This window comes from Panthera leo, chromosome D4 (genome assembly GCF_018350215.1).
Source record: "Panthera leo isolate Ple1 chromosome D4, P.leo_Ple1_pat1.1, whole genome shotgun sequence".
Taxonomy (NCBI): Eukaryota; Metazoa; Chordata; class Mammalia; order Carnivora; family Felidae; genus Panthera; species Panthera leo.
Genome location: NC_056691.1, coordinates 66,145,871 through 66,159,714, shown reverse-complemented (window position 1 = coordinate 66,159,714; position 13,844 = coordinate 66,145,871). Strand labels below are relative to the sequence as shown.

The following is a 13,844-nucleotide window of genomic DNA, read 5'->3' as shown; positions in this document are numbered from 1 at the left end:
TGCCCAGATCTGCATGACCAGGCTGGACAGAACCCAGACCTCACCTTGTTCAGTGATGGTAGCAGTTTCATCTACGTTCAAAAGGCAGGGTATGCAATGACATGCCTTAATCTGAGCCCTCACCATTTGCAAGGACAAGCGAGTCGACTGACTCCCAGTACACAGGCCTCAATGGGGCCCTCCTAACCCAGTCTTTGAGGATTAGGAAAGAAGCCTCTGTTAAGTTGGGACCTAAAGAATAAAAGTTAGCCAGGTAAAGAACAGGGAGAAGAAGTTCCAAACAGAAGACATGGTTTGTGTATGAAGAAGGTGGTATTTAGGGGAACTGCACATCATTGAGTAGTTTATAGTGGAGCAGATGGAGCTATGGGAAGCTTGATGGGAGAAGGAATAGTAAGATGAGATTGTGGAGGTGACCACAGATGAACTGAGGTAAACTTTGAGGAGCTATATTAGGCCGATGGGCCTCATCCTTAGAGCAAGGGAACCCACCCAAATGTTCCGGAGGGTGGTGACTTGATGAGGTGAATTTAAATGCCCTTTGAGGCAGGACTTCTACCAGACCATCTCTTGGGCTTTTCTCTTGCTTTTGGCTTTTATTCCACAGACATTTCCTGGGTGCCAGCTTATTCTGTGCCAGGAACTATGTTGGATGCTGAGTTGAAATAAAACACCAGCTCAGAAATTAAAGTCAAATTGACTTTGCTAGGTTACTGCCTTTTTAATTTCCAGTCTTTTACAATTTAGTTGAGCTAGTAGGATGAAAGACCGTAATGAAATTGTCTGTTAGGCCCAGAAAAGACGGGGGCACAATGGCCTTTGTCATTCTTGGGCCAGCATTCCATAATGTCATGCTTTTAGGCAATGTTGCACTGTTGCGATTAACACATTTTGCAGAAATGGGTGGGAGCCTTCAAGTAATACAATACACACTTGTCTGTTCTTCCTGTAATGATATTACAGTATTTAGTTATGATCTAAAAATATCTCATAATACATGAATTCTGGTTAGCTTCACACAGGTCATATAGTCCCTGGCTCAAGGTTTTATCTTTGCTCTTACTGTCTTTTTCACTTGCTTCCTGTGGTCAGTGGGGGACCTACAGGAGTTCATAGCCAAGGGAATATTTTTGTTTAGGAAAATAATAGTAGGAATTCAAAACTGTAAATTGTTTACTGGAAGTGTTTGGAAATACCAGTTGGCAAGCTTTGCCTGCCTTTGTCAAGTATTAGCAGGAGACCACAGTTAAGAGTAGGTACAGGCACATGGTTCTCAGCCTTCATTTTGTGGCTTGGTTTTAGGGCATGTTTCCTGGGGTTAATTTTATTTAGGGAATTTAGACATCTTTCACAGCTTGATAGGTAGTCAAGCCAATTTACACTCTTTATGCTTCTTTAACTCCTGCCCATGCCCCATCCTTTCCTCCTCCTCCCTTTTTTGTGTCTCATTTAATTAAAAAGAAAAGTATGAAACAGTTAAAACTCACAAAAAGGCACAGAGAATAGTATAAAGAACACCCCTGTTTCATCATCCATCGTTTGCCTTGCTTGCTTCAGATTCTTTTCAAGAAAGAAAACGTGACAGGTATCCTCGATGCCACATGTGTGTCCCCATCTCTTTCCTCAGGTAATCACTATCCTGGAGTTCCATGTTTTTATGCTTGGTACCATGTATATGTTTTTGCATTCTGCTAATAACATTATATGGTATTGGTTTGTAGTGTTCACGTTGTATAAATGTGCATATTGATCTGCGGCTTGTCTTTTTCACTCAGCATTGTTCTTGGGATTTATCAGTATTGATACATGTGGCATCTGATTCATTTTAGCTGTTGCATGGTATTCCCTTTTTATATGTAAATTTTATTAAAAAATTTTTTTTAAATGTTTATTTTTGAGAGAGAGACAGAGTGCGAGTGGGGGAGGGGCAGAGAGAGAGGGAGACACAGAATCCGAAGCAGGCTCCAGGTTCTGAGCCTTCAGCACAGAACCCACGGACCACGAGAGCATGACCTGAGCTGGAGTCGGACGCTTAACTGACTGAGCCACCCAGACGCCCCTATACCTAAACTTCAAAAAATCCATTTGTCTATGGCTTAGATTTTTCACATTGTTTATGGTGTCTGTTGGTGCCTACTTTCTGCTTTTAAAAGTTGGAGTCATTTTTGCCACCTTGGTTTGGACTTTTTATATTTTGAGAAGGCCTTCCCACCCCAAGTTCATAAGTACATTTTCTGCTATGTATTTGTAACTTTTCATTTTTTACTTTTAGCTCTGTAATTTACCAAGAACTTAATTTTATATAGAGGTGTGAGACAGAAAATATTAACTTTTCTTACATGAATGACTAGTTCCAGCGACACTAATTGATTAGCCCATCCTTTCTCCATGAATTTGTATTATTAAGTTCGCAGATTCTCATCAGTCTGTTCCCTGTATTTACTTTTCCAAACACAGAAAAGTAAAAATGAGTCCTGAGCAAAATACCTGGATGATCTGAGCTTTAAACGATGCTGAATTTGAATGGTATATGTGTGTTCTTTTTTTTAAAACCCTGTAATGTTAACCCACACTTGTGTACAACTCTACCAACACATCTTCGAAAGTGGGAATTTATTTGTATGGGCAATAGGTTGCCAATACTTACGTTCATGAACACTGAGCATTTAATCTCAACAATTAGTGTAAAAGAGATCCTAATAATGACGTTGATTGTCCTATTACTTGTGGATGGATTCAGCCAATGCTTCTGTTAGAGACCAAAACCTAGAACAGTTTAAACCAACCAGAGCTCAGACCACTGACAGCAGCCACATAGTAAGATGCAGTATTGCATTTGTGTCTGAATATGTAAAGGTCTGATATCCATGGTAAATGTGATGAAGTCCTTAGATTTAGGTCTGTGGTGCACTGTGTTGCTCGTGGGTGAAATAGTCATGCAGTGCATGCATGGATTTTTGCTGAATTGTGTAGCTTTTAAAACAAGAAGAATAAGCCTGCCCCAAAGGTAAGACCTTTAAGTTGAAAAACCTGATGGAAAAATTGTTACCTATGCAAGTTTATGTTCATACAGGTGAGGAAGACCTAGTCTAAAAACAACATGAGCTGCCAATCGATCTGTACCCTTCAGGGGAAAGATGACTGCTACTGGTGACAACAAGCCAGTGTTTTAGCTAAGGTTTTAGATACCTGGTCTTTTGCACTTAGTGGCTGCCCAGCCACTCACTTGGTGTGGTGTTCTGGCCTCCTCTGCATTTGGCGCCATTTCTGATCCCATTCAAGTCCAGGTGAACTGACTGGCTTCACCATCCAAAGCAGATAGCATCGTGCTGACCAGATGTGGAATGCACAAACAACCACCTTTGTGCAAAGCATGCTGTGAAAAAAAGGCGTGAACATTGTCCAGGGGCCACTGGCTTAGTGGTTCTCAAATTTCTATGTGTAAAAAAAGTCCTGAGGCTTCCTGGCTCACATGTCTAGCATCTGAATCAGTAGGTCTCAGAGGGCTGGGAGACTGCATGTTTAACAAGCCGCCTAAGACCACACTGTATCAGCGAAACCTGGTCATTCACAATTCTGTCAAGCTCCGTTGGTACCATGTAATGCCATATTTCCTTCTTGTAGATTCACTTCTTTTGCTTAAATAGATCTAGTTAGGAAAAAATACTATACCTTTGCTGTAAAGGTAAAATCAGTATCACTGTATATAGAAGGTACACATACATGTGCATTAAGATAAATGTGTGTGTGTGTGCCTATATGTGTGTATATGTATGTAGGTATAGATATACACATATACCTAAACATAGGTTATGACTTTTCCTTCAGGTTTTTCAATTTAAATGTCAGCTTTGGGGCAAGTTTATGTGTGTGTGTGTGTGTGTGTGTGAGTGTGTGTGTGTTTGTGTATATGTGTGATGTAAATAGAATCTATATTTATATTTCATCCACTGAACATTACTTAATATAGTATACGTTTCATCTACTTAACATCTTTTGTTTCAGTTTTGCAAACACTGAGAAAGAGGGATTGTAGGGAAGAAAGAAGCATTTCATCTCAAGCCTTCAGGAATTAGGTCTTAGCCTTTCACTGAAGAGTATTAATGTTAGTAATCCTACATTGGGTGTGGCTGATGTGCTTTGAGAGGACAATGGTAGCTCTCTGCTTAGCAGAGGGCAGGCCTCTCAACAGGAGAAACAGTTCTTGGAGAGCTAGCCAGGAAGCGGAAGGGAGGATGTATGCCTTTTCCGGAACTGGAAAACCCTTCAGTTTTGGTAGTAAACTTTTAAGGAAGGGAAGAGAAAGGCAGGGGTGAAATTTCTGAGAATTGTGAGGACGTGCTATGTGCCTGGCACTGCGTAAGGTGCTCTGCACATGGCCTGTAATTCAGTGTCCTTGACAGTGCTGAGATACATGCACATCATGAACTCCACTGCACAGTTGCGGAAACGGGGCATGGGGAATTGGAGTCATTTGCCCGGGGTTCAGTAGCCACCCCAGGTCCCCATAACCAGAGAAGAAGGGGCAGAGTGACAAGAGTCCTCAGAATCTTATTTCCATTCAGACTTTATAAAAGAAATGGGTTAACTACCAAATTTTAAGTTTTGAAAATGTACATTAAATTAACTTGGCATTTATCTGCTACACAGTCCTGATCATGCCTCATCTTGTGGGCCTCATGGTAAGCACAAAAACACTTCACCTCTTCCGCCTTCCAATTAAGATCTCTTGGTTTGTAAAAGTTTTCCTTACTGTAGGTTCTGTAGGGTCGACTTTTAAGGTGATAACCTTTAGTTATGATGTGAACCTGAAGTAAGGAAGTTAAAAAAAAAACCAAAAATGTCCCACTTGTTTTTGCTCATAATTACTTAATGGAAGGACCAATTGTTAACGTAATCTGTGATTTGCGTCAAGGGGACCTACCTGAATATAGTGGTGAAGGGCCCATCCGAGGACTGGGAGTCGGGGAAGGCGGACCCTGGTGACCAAGCTGTTCTAGGGGAGCTCTTGAGTTGGGCTGGAGAAATTCTTTCCTAGAACCCTTAGACAGATTTTATCAGAAACACACATTCAGGATTATGCTTGGACATGATGATGGTCATGATTATACGAACTTAATCTTCTGTATTTGTAACACAAATTTCCAGTGTTACAAATAGTGCTGACTTGAGCAGAATGGGAGAATTTCTCCTTTCCATGCTTTTGCCAGCTTTCAACTTCAGTTTCTTCCTTTCTTGTGGGCCATTTCAAACTTGTTTCTTGAAGTCATTCTTCTGTTGTTCATCTTGCAGATTTGGGAATTTATGGTCAAAGTTGAATTGGACAGACACACACACACACACACACACACACACACACCCTCAGCATGAGATATTTTTATCGATTGCATATCAACTAGTTTTAAATATATATTTCTACACTACCTAAAAGCATTCATCAAAGCATTAGTAATTCTTATCTGAAATAACTTGCAAACCTGCAGTTAGAATAATTTTAGTGTCTTTACTTTGGTTAGGCGTGGGTTTCTTGTGTTTTAAACTCAAGATGGTGAATGGTTTTAATTAACTTTATTTTCAATAGACATTTCAGGTTTACATTTGAACCTAGAAACAAAGTATTTTTTCTCATTGCAGACAGAACTAAACTATACATCTCCTGTCCTGAGCAAGGAACTGACTAAGGCCACAAAAACTTTGCTGGATAGTCTTGGGACTCTGGCCCAAGAGGTAAGTTGTGTCTATCTAACACCAGGAGGCAGACCATCCACTATGGCTCTTTTCCACCCCGAGTTTGGCGTAGAGGGTCCTTTTGATTTGAGTATCATGTGAAACATTAAAACGATTTTAAAAAAAAAATTTTTTTTAACGTTTATTTATTTTTGAGACAGAGAGAGACAGAGCATGAACAGGGGAGGGGCAGAGAGAGAGGGAGACAAAGAATCTGAAACAGGCTCCAGGCTCTGAGCTGTCAGCACAGAGCCCGACGCGGGGCTCGAACTCACGGACCGTGAGATCATGACCTGAGCCGAAGTCGGACGCTTAACCGGCCAAGCCACCCAGGCGCCCCAACATTAAAACAATTTTAGAAGCATCGGTGATCTTAAAAATTAACTGGTTTGAGCTCCTTACTTTAGAGATGAAGAAACCAAGATGCAGAGATGTTTCAGAGCTAATTAGTTTGTGGCTAAAGGCCCGATACCTGGTCTAGAACTTTGTCTCGTTGTTATTCTCTGCCCCTCGTTAATGACTCCTTGGTAAAGAGGATTATTCCCGTCATCATCCATGCGCTGCATTTGTCTTACCAAACATTTCTCCGTATTTCTTTTCCAATAGTGAGGCCAGTCATTTTATGAACTATGTACCCCTCATTTAGACCTTTCCCTGTAAACACCTGGCCTCTAGATTCACCTTTGGGAATGTCCTTCCTTGACAAACATTAAGTTGAGTTTGCCTTTCGGGTCCACATATTGCCTGACCAATGTGTTAGACCAATCTTCTATTCACAAGATCAGGAGGCCTGTAGGTACTTGTAAGATCACTTACCCTTCCCTCTGCCTGCCAGCCGGTGTGTGCATCACTTTAGTGACACCCAACCTTCTTTCAGATTAGACTTGGAGAGGAGGAGCGGGAGCCCAGTGTGTAAGGAGCTGAGCCGAAGGGTGGCAGTCAGAAGCAATCAGGCCTGAATGTCCAGGACATCAGACAGGAATAACCTTCTCAAACTTGGTCCAGCCTTATTTTGAGTTGCTTCTCTAAATCGTTTTTTGGTATTTGTTAAATTTTTTTTGAGTACCAAAATTTAGTTTCCTGAGAATAAAAGTATTGTATGTTCATTGTGGAGAATGCAGGATGTTTGGAAAAACAGAGATCAGACATGTGTCGACAGTTTGGCATATTGCTTTTAGTTCAGTTTTCTTTTTTCTTTGAATTCTGCTCATGGGTGTCTGACTGAAGAGCCTTGCATTTTGGGTCCCTTTCAGGAGAAGTCCTTTCCAGCCTGCCATTTGTTCTTTTGGTTGTGCATGCTGGTGACCTTTCTGTGGGTGGAGAATCTGGGTCACCTGGTGTTCTTCCAGGAGGCAGAAAGAAAAACAGGAACTGACCTGTAAATCCATAGCCATTTCTCTACGGTCCTGTTGGCAGACACTGACCTACACTGTACTACTTCCCTCCCGGCCTTCGAGCAAGCAGAGCAAAGACTATGATGTGGGAGGCTGTCTCTAAATTTTACCTTGGGTACAGTGTTTTCTTTATATCCCAGGTCTGCCTTTTGTCTTGGGTAAGAAAACTAGTGGAAATCGTGATGTTCCCATTGCTGATGAGGCAGAAACTCTCCACCTGAGCAATATATTATTTTTCTTGTCAGCTGCCTCCTTGTGCCCTGCTTGCTCCCTGGTCCAGGTCAAGCAAGGGCTACCCACCCTCAAGTCCCTGTGATCATGAATTACTTACTGTCTAACTTGATATTTCCCTGGGACAAATGGGAGAGAATAAGTAAATAAATGCACGTGTGTATCTGTTCAGTGTTTGGAAGGAAAGTTGGATGTTTTGACCAAAGCACAACGCTTGAAAGGAAAAGGAAAAGGGAGGTAACAATTTCTGAGGACCTCCCCTGATTCCTGTAGTTTCACCCAATTTCCCTGTATCATCTGCATGACAAATGGATCTTACTGTGCCCATTTTACAGATGGCACTGAGGCTCAGGAAAGTTGGACAACTTGCCCAGTCACGTGGTTAGTTAATTGGCAAAAACTGGGATTTGAACTCAGGACTGTTAGACTACAAATTGCACGTTCTTGCTGCTATAGCCTGTTTTTTGTGTGATGAGCTCTGATGGAAACTGGACTAGACTAGAAAGGATATCCTTCAAAGAAGGAAATCTGCAACAATAGGGCCTGGCAATTGGGTAGAAATGGGGACTTTAGGAACTGGATGAGTGAAACTGGGCATGAGCTCCACATCTGAGTGACAGGGAAGGTGTGTCTGACAAGATTGGAAAGGCAGGGCAGGGAACCGCATCCCAGTTACCTACCAGGTGCCTGACACTGCTCGATGTCAGGGTCTCAGCAGTGAGCACACTGGCTTTCCTGTTCTCATGGAGCTTGCATGGTGGAAGATAGAAATAAACAGGAAGCATATGATGTGACAGCAGGCGTACTGCAATGAAGAAAAATAAAGCAGGGTCAGAAAGATAGAGGGTGATGAGGTGTTGTTTTAAAGGTGGGGTCATTAGAGAAGTCCTCTCTGATGAGGTGACACTTGAATGTGAAGAAGTGACCATATGTTGTCCACTCCAAGCAGGAGGGGCCACAGATAACAAAGATGCTGATGAAAGGACCTGATTAAGGAATGTATTTAAAGACCCAGGAGGGAGTATGGTGTGGGCAGGACAGAATGAGCAGGTGAGAAGGTGCTCAGAGCTGAGGTCAGAGGAGTGGTGAGCACCTTGCAGGACTGGTAAGGCTGCATTTATGCCAAGTGAGATGAGAAGCTAGTGGAGGGTTTGGAGCAGAGGGTACATGACATGTCCTGGAGTATGAGATTGTTGACATTCTGGCTGTTCTATTGAGAAGAGACTAGGCAGGGGTCAAGGAAAAAGGGGCCATTGCAGTGTCTTGAGAAAGCGATCAGACAGCCAGTGATTGACTCCACAGGTGATTATTTAACACCATCTTTTGTGGGCTGGAGGATGAATGGTCACCCTTCTCTGTGAGGAGGAGTGCTTCACAGACGAAGTGTGGAGCCTGAGCTGAGGTATAGAAGAATGAGTAGGAGTTTCCCCAAGACAGGTGCCCGGAAGAGCCACCAGTTCGGAATAACAGTCATTCTGGTGCCTCTGTCCAAAGATGTGCTGGTTTTATATGGGAAGAAATTTGTTCTTTCTGTTGGGGTATGGTGGACTGGTGGTAGTGAGGCAGCCTGTGAAGAGATATGAGTGGTTTTTACTTTCATTAAACAATCTCCGGTGCTGTTCACCTCCCAACAAAAGGAGGTCTGGCTACCTCTGCCTTCCAGTTGATAGACCTCATCCGGGTTATGAAAAGATAAAGTAAGGAAAAGCTGGCCACCTAATTGTGTTCTTGTGGCATATGTCACATGCTCCTTCTTTGGAGGGAGAAATGTTTGTGACCTCTGACCTACTCCTAGAAGTGCCTGATTTCCCTCTGGAGGCAGAAGGCAAAGTCAGGATCTACAGCATCGAGGACCATGTTCCGCAGAAGAACCAGGAGGCTCTGTGTGGTACAAAACTGGGCCCATGGTATTGGAAGCTAGGCCTTCCACAGGCTGTGGGTGGGGCTCCTCAGCCTCTCCCCTCTGCCCTTTATGGCTCGGTCTTCTGGGTGCTGAGAACTTGTGACATTTCCAGGAAGGTTTATTATGGATTTATTGTGAAATGTGTAGAAATGCAAAGTGCTTGATAAATATTTAATGATAAGAACAATTGGGCCGAGAACTTTACAAGGTGCTGGAGAACATTTGTATAAGAGACAAAGTGCTTGGGGTGTAAGTAACAGATGTCGTCCCTGGCTGCTGGGGCATCTGACTCCTCCCGTGCAGGGGCATTTCTTTGCAGGGCATTTCTATTTCATGCAATTTACTCCTTTCCACACTCTGTTTAGCTTCATCTTGGTGAGAGGTTGGGCCCTCAGAGAAATGACTTTTCTAAGGCTGTAAGCTAATGAGACAGGGAGCTGGGATTCAGCCTTGGGTCTCCCACCTTATACTTGTTGTGTTCCCTGACACTTAACTGAGACCAGGATGGGGGATTTGACACATAGTACCTTTTCTGTCAAGGGGCAGAGGCCTCCTCTGTTTCCACAGGAAAGTTTAAGGTGTTTTAGAAATGAGTCTGTGCTGGAGGGCGTGAGCAGTTCCTGATGGATGTATTTAAACACAGGGCTATTCAGGATAAGTATTCTCTTCTACAAACCAGAAGATAATCCAGAGGAAATAAAGCCCATCACCAGGGGTTTCACTGACTTCTAGTTTGTGCTTCTGTATCTTTAATTTGCATACCAATCACCTGGGCATCTTGTGAAAATGCAGATTTGAATTGTAGTCGGGTGGATCTAGATGTGCATTTCAGACAACCTCTCATAACTTTGCTGCTGGTCCCCGGACCACCGGTGGAGTTGCAAGATTCTGGCAATCCTATCACAAGACTAAGAGGTCAGGACTGAGATGTTCTGAGATGTGGCTTTGGAGAGGTCAAGAAAATAAGATGTTTCTTTCTCTCTGTTCCCCCAACCCTTGCTACGCCCTTTTCCCTCCCACTTGCCTCCCCCATCCCACCTTCTTCCCTCCCACTTCCCTTCCCCATCCCTGGCACCAGCTGTTCAGCATGAGCAGCTGGAGTGACATGCGGCAGGAGGTGATGTTCCTGACCAGTGTGAACAGCTCCAGCTCCTCCACCCAGATCTACCAGGCTGTGTCCCGCATTGTGTGTGGCCATCCAGAGGGTGGGGGCCTGAAGATCAAGTCCCTCAACTGGTACGAGGACAACAACTACAAAGCCCTCTTTGGAGGCAACGGCACTGAGGAAGATGCTGGCACCTTTTATGACAATTCTACAAGTGAGTGTCTGTGCAGATGGCAGTCCTGGCCCCAGCCCCCACTTAGTTTAGACTCAATGCTGTGTCCCTCCTTCCTCATGCTTACCCTTATCCTCTGACCCAGTGCTGGATGTTTAGGAGTCTGTTTGCCTACCAGACTGAGCTCCTAGAGGAGTCTTTTCCTTATCAGTTGACTGTCCTCACTTCTTTGAATGGAGCCTGGCACATCTCAGGTACATAGTGTGTTTATCAAATGCATGAGAGATTGAAAGCCAACCTCCCCAGTTTCCTGGGGGATGGTGGAAGGGAGTTCCCAGAGAAATCAAGGGTCTTCTTTTTCTTTCCCCTCCCTTTCACAGGCATGCTTTGTAATAAAAACTTTAAAATAACAGAATAACAGCCATAAAAGCTAACATTTAGGAAATATTTCCTATGTACTGGGCATTCTATTGAAATTATCTCATTTAACCCTTACAGTAACCCTGCAAGGAACATTGTGTAACCCCACGTTTTATAGGCTCAGAGAGGTTAAGTGACTCAGTCAAAGCCACACCATAGCTAATCCACAAGAGCCCATGTTAAGCCCAGATCTGCCTGGCCCCGTGCTTTTTTCTGGTAGACCACATGGCCTCTGAAAAAGCTGTTAATGGTGGTGTGTGTGGACCACCAACCTCAGGCATTTGATCTGCTCTTTGTTTTTGCTTCTTAGCTGCACGGTGGTGTTAAAGAACCTTGTAACTCCATATCTCTTTCTCGTACTTGGGCGGTTTTGTGATGATGTGTGTTCTGTGCCTGGTGGCAGCATGGAACCAGTGTTACAGTTTTAGACAGTGACATCCTTTTCCTTGAAAACATGATGCAAGTGAGCTTTTCTCCACTTCCAGCCACAGGTGTTTCTTTCACACACTGAGCGAGGCAGCTTTTTGTGCATTACTGTAACACAAGAACTTTTTATTCTTCTCTGGAGCAAAGCACTCTAGACATCGCCAGTTGCTTTGCAAGCCTAATGGGATGGCATTATAGGCAATTTTTCTGAAATGCCATCCGCTCCACTCCCTCACTTGCAAGTCAACCCAAGGGAACTTTCATTTGCAAAGCAGATAGAACCGTGAGAAAATCCTTTTGTTTTTTTCTTTTTAAATTATATCCTCTTTGCGGTATGTAGAGGATACTTGGTACCTAAAAGAGCTCAGAATGAAATTAAAAAAAAAAAAAATCAAGAATCCTTCTGGATAATCAAGCCCTGCTGTCTATTATAATTTTGGATTTTCCAGTTAGAGGTTTTTATTACATTTATTACATATACTTGTGATGGGACCTATTAAAGGGAAATGTCTTATTTTTGCTTGAAAACTAAAATCTAAATCCAGCTGTCTGTTTTCAATGAAAACAAATTGACAAGGGCTAGCGTAAGAGTATGCATCTAGAGTTATGCAGGTGTGTGCATGGTGAAAACCTGTTTCTAGATCATCTCGGTTGTGAGTTATCCACAATCAGTGTTATAATAGACTCTGATTATTTGTCAAGTATTGTCATAGGAGCTCTACAGATAACAACGGTTAATGCTCCCCACATCTCTGCCAAGTACATAACTTTATTTTTACAGAGGAGCAAACTGAGGCTCAGGCAAGTGAAGTTATTTGTTACATAGCTGTTAAGTGGTGGAGCAGAGATTTGAACCCAGGACTGTCTGGCTAGCTCCAAAGCCCTTGTTCCTATAAGTATATGACCATGCATATGCATATCTGCCTTTGTCTTCTTCATAGCCCCTTACTGCAATGATTTGATGAAGAATCTGGAGTCCAGTCCTCTTTCCCGCATCATATGGAAAGCTCTAAAGCCTCTGCTTATTGGGAAGATCCTATATACACCTGACACTCCAGCCACAAGGCAGGTGATGGCTGAGGTAAGCTGCCCAGGCCCAGAAGTCCCTCTCCAGAATCCTCCTAGAATTTATGGGCAAAAAGGTGATGGTGGTTTCAAATGGATTATATCGGGGAAACTCGGGGCTATTCTGGGGTTTCCAAAGAGTGGGAACCCCAAGTGTGACCCAGGCCAGAGCTGACTATGGAGGGCCAGCTCTCCAACCTTGGGTATTTGAATCATAGCTGCAGGCAGATTCTTCTTGGGTGTGGGAAAGACTGGAAATAGTGATGGAGCATCTTGTCAGAGGGCAGCTGCGTATCTCATGGTTCTGCCTCCCCTTTTCTGTTGCCCCTGCTCCCTACGTGGCTCCAGGTGAATAAGACCTTTCAGGAACTGGCTGTGTTTCATGATTTGGAAGGCATGTGGGAAGAGCTCAGCCCTAAGATCTGGACCTTCATGGAGAGTAACCCAGAAATGGACCTTGTTCGGGTGAGTATCCCTCTGGTTCCTGAGTGCCTGCTTGATGCTAGAGAGTGAGTTTCTGGTCACTTTCCTAGAGGTGACTGAGATGAGAATTCTTATTTTTAACCAGTATAGAGGTATTAAGCATAGCCCAAGCTGCAGGTGATGATGCACAGATAACACTGTCGTGTGAATATCAGCATCAATGTGCCCGGTGGTCAAAAATCAGTTTTCCAAGAAGCTGAGCAAGGGTTGGTATTGGTGATTGTAGGAGCTTGAGTTTTTCATTTCTTCTAAAGCTAACCATGGCATCTTAGCTTTCCTATATCTTGGTGTAGGTCTTGACAGAGGTGTGGGGGCAAAGCCTGGTCTGACCTCTAGACTGGACTGAGATGCTCGCTCCCAAGGTGTTGTGTGAGTGCAGAACAGGGTTAAGGTGTGGAGGGGAATTGCACTTAGTGCTTCCGAGCCACTTGAAAGGGATAAGTACTCTAGAGACAATTGGATTCAAAAGCAGAGGAGTCTGAGCAAGAGCAGAATGTTTCCTTTGTTTGAGCCTGAGTGCCGCTTAATCACATCATCCCTGTCTTGGGCTGAGTCAGAGAATCATTAGACTATTTCCTATCTCCACCGTGAGGGAGGCCTCTTTTTTTTTGTTTCTACTGCCATTAAGAAGCAGGAGTGGATTTTACCAGGTTTCTTATCTTGACACCTCATTGATCAGAGGGGCAGCTGAGTTTTAGAGGTGGTACCTACCTGAAAGGTACTCTCCCTTGATGCCCTGGGTGGGGGGGACAATACCCAGGCTGCCTTCCAGCGATGGGAAAGCTGGAGTCATCTTTGTTGCTCTAGTGTTGTTACATATTCAGAATTCTTAAATTGGGGCCTTTAAAAACTAAGGGACTGGGACGCCTGAGTGGCTCAGTCGGTTAAGCATCCGACTTCAGCTCAAGTCATGATCTC

At 43.6% G+C, this 13,844-nt stretch overlaps 1 protein-coding gene across 5 annotated transcripts in view; it reads left to right on the top strand.

Moving 5' to 3' along the window:
- Window positions 1-13,844, top strand: part of ABCA1 (ATP binding cassette subfamily A member 1) — a 132,374-nt gene that overhangs the window by 63,978 nt on the left and 54,552 nt on the right. For all 5 annotated transcript variants that reach the window (XR_006195657.1, XM_042911876.1, XM_042911878.1 and 2 more), the window contains exons 8-11: window positions 5,635-5,727; window positions 10,334-10,574; window positions 12,320-12,459; window positions 12,792-12,908. Coding sequence is in view for 4 of the 5 variants with exons in the window: in XM_042911876.1 (XP_042767810.1) it covers window positions 5,635-5,727; window positions 10,334-10,574; window positions 12,320-12,459; window positions 12,792-12,908 (591 nt within the window). In the remaining variant the exon portion in view is untranslated. The remainder of the gene's footprint in view (window positions 1-5,634; window positions 5,728-10,333; window positions 10,575-12,319; window positions 12,460-12,791; window positions 12,909-13,844) is intronic.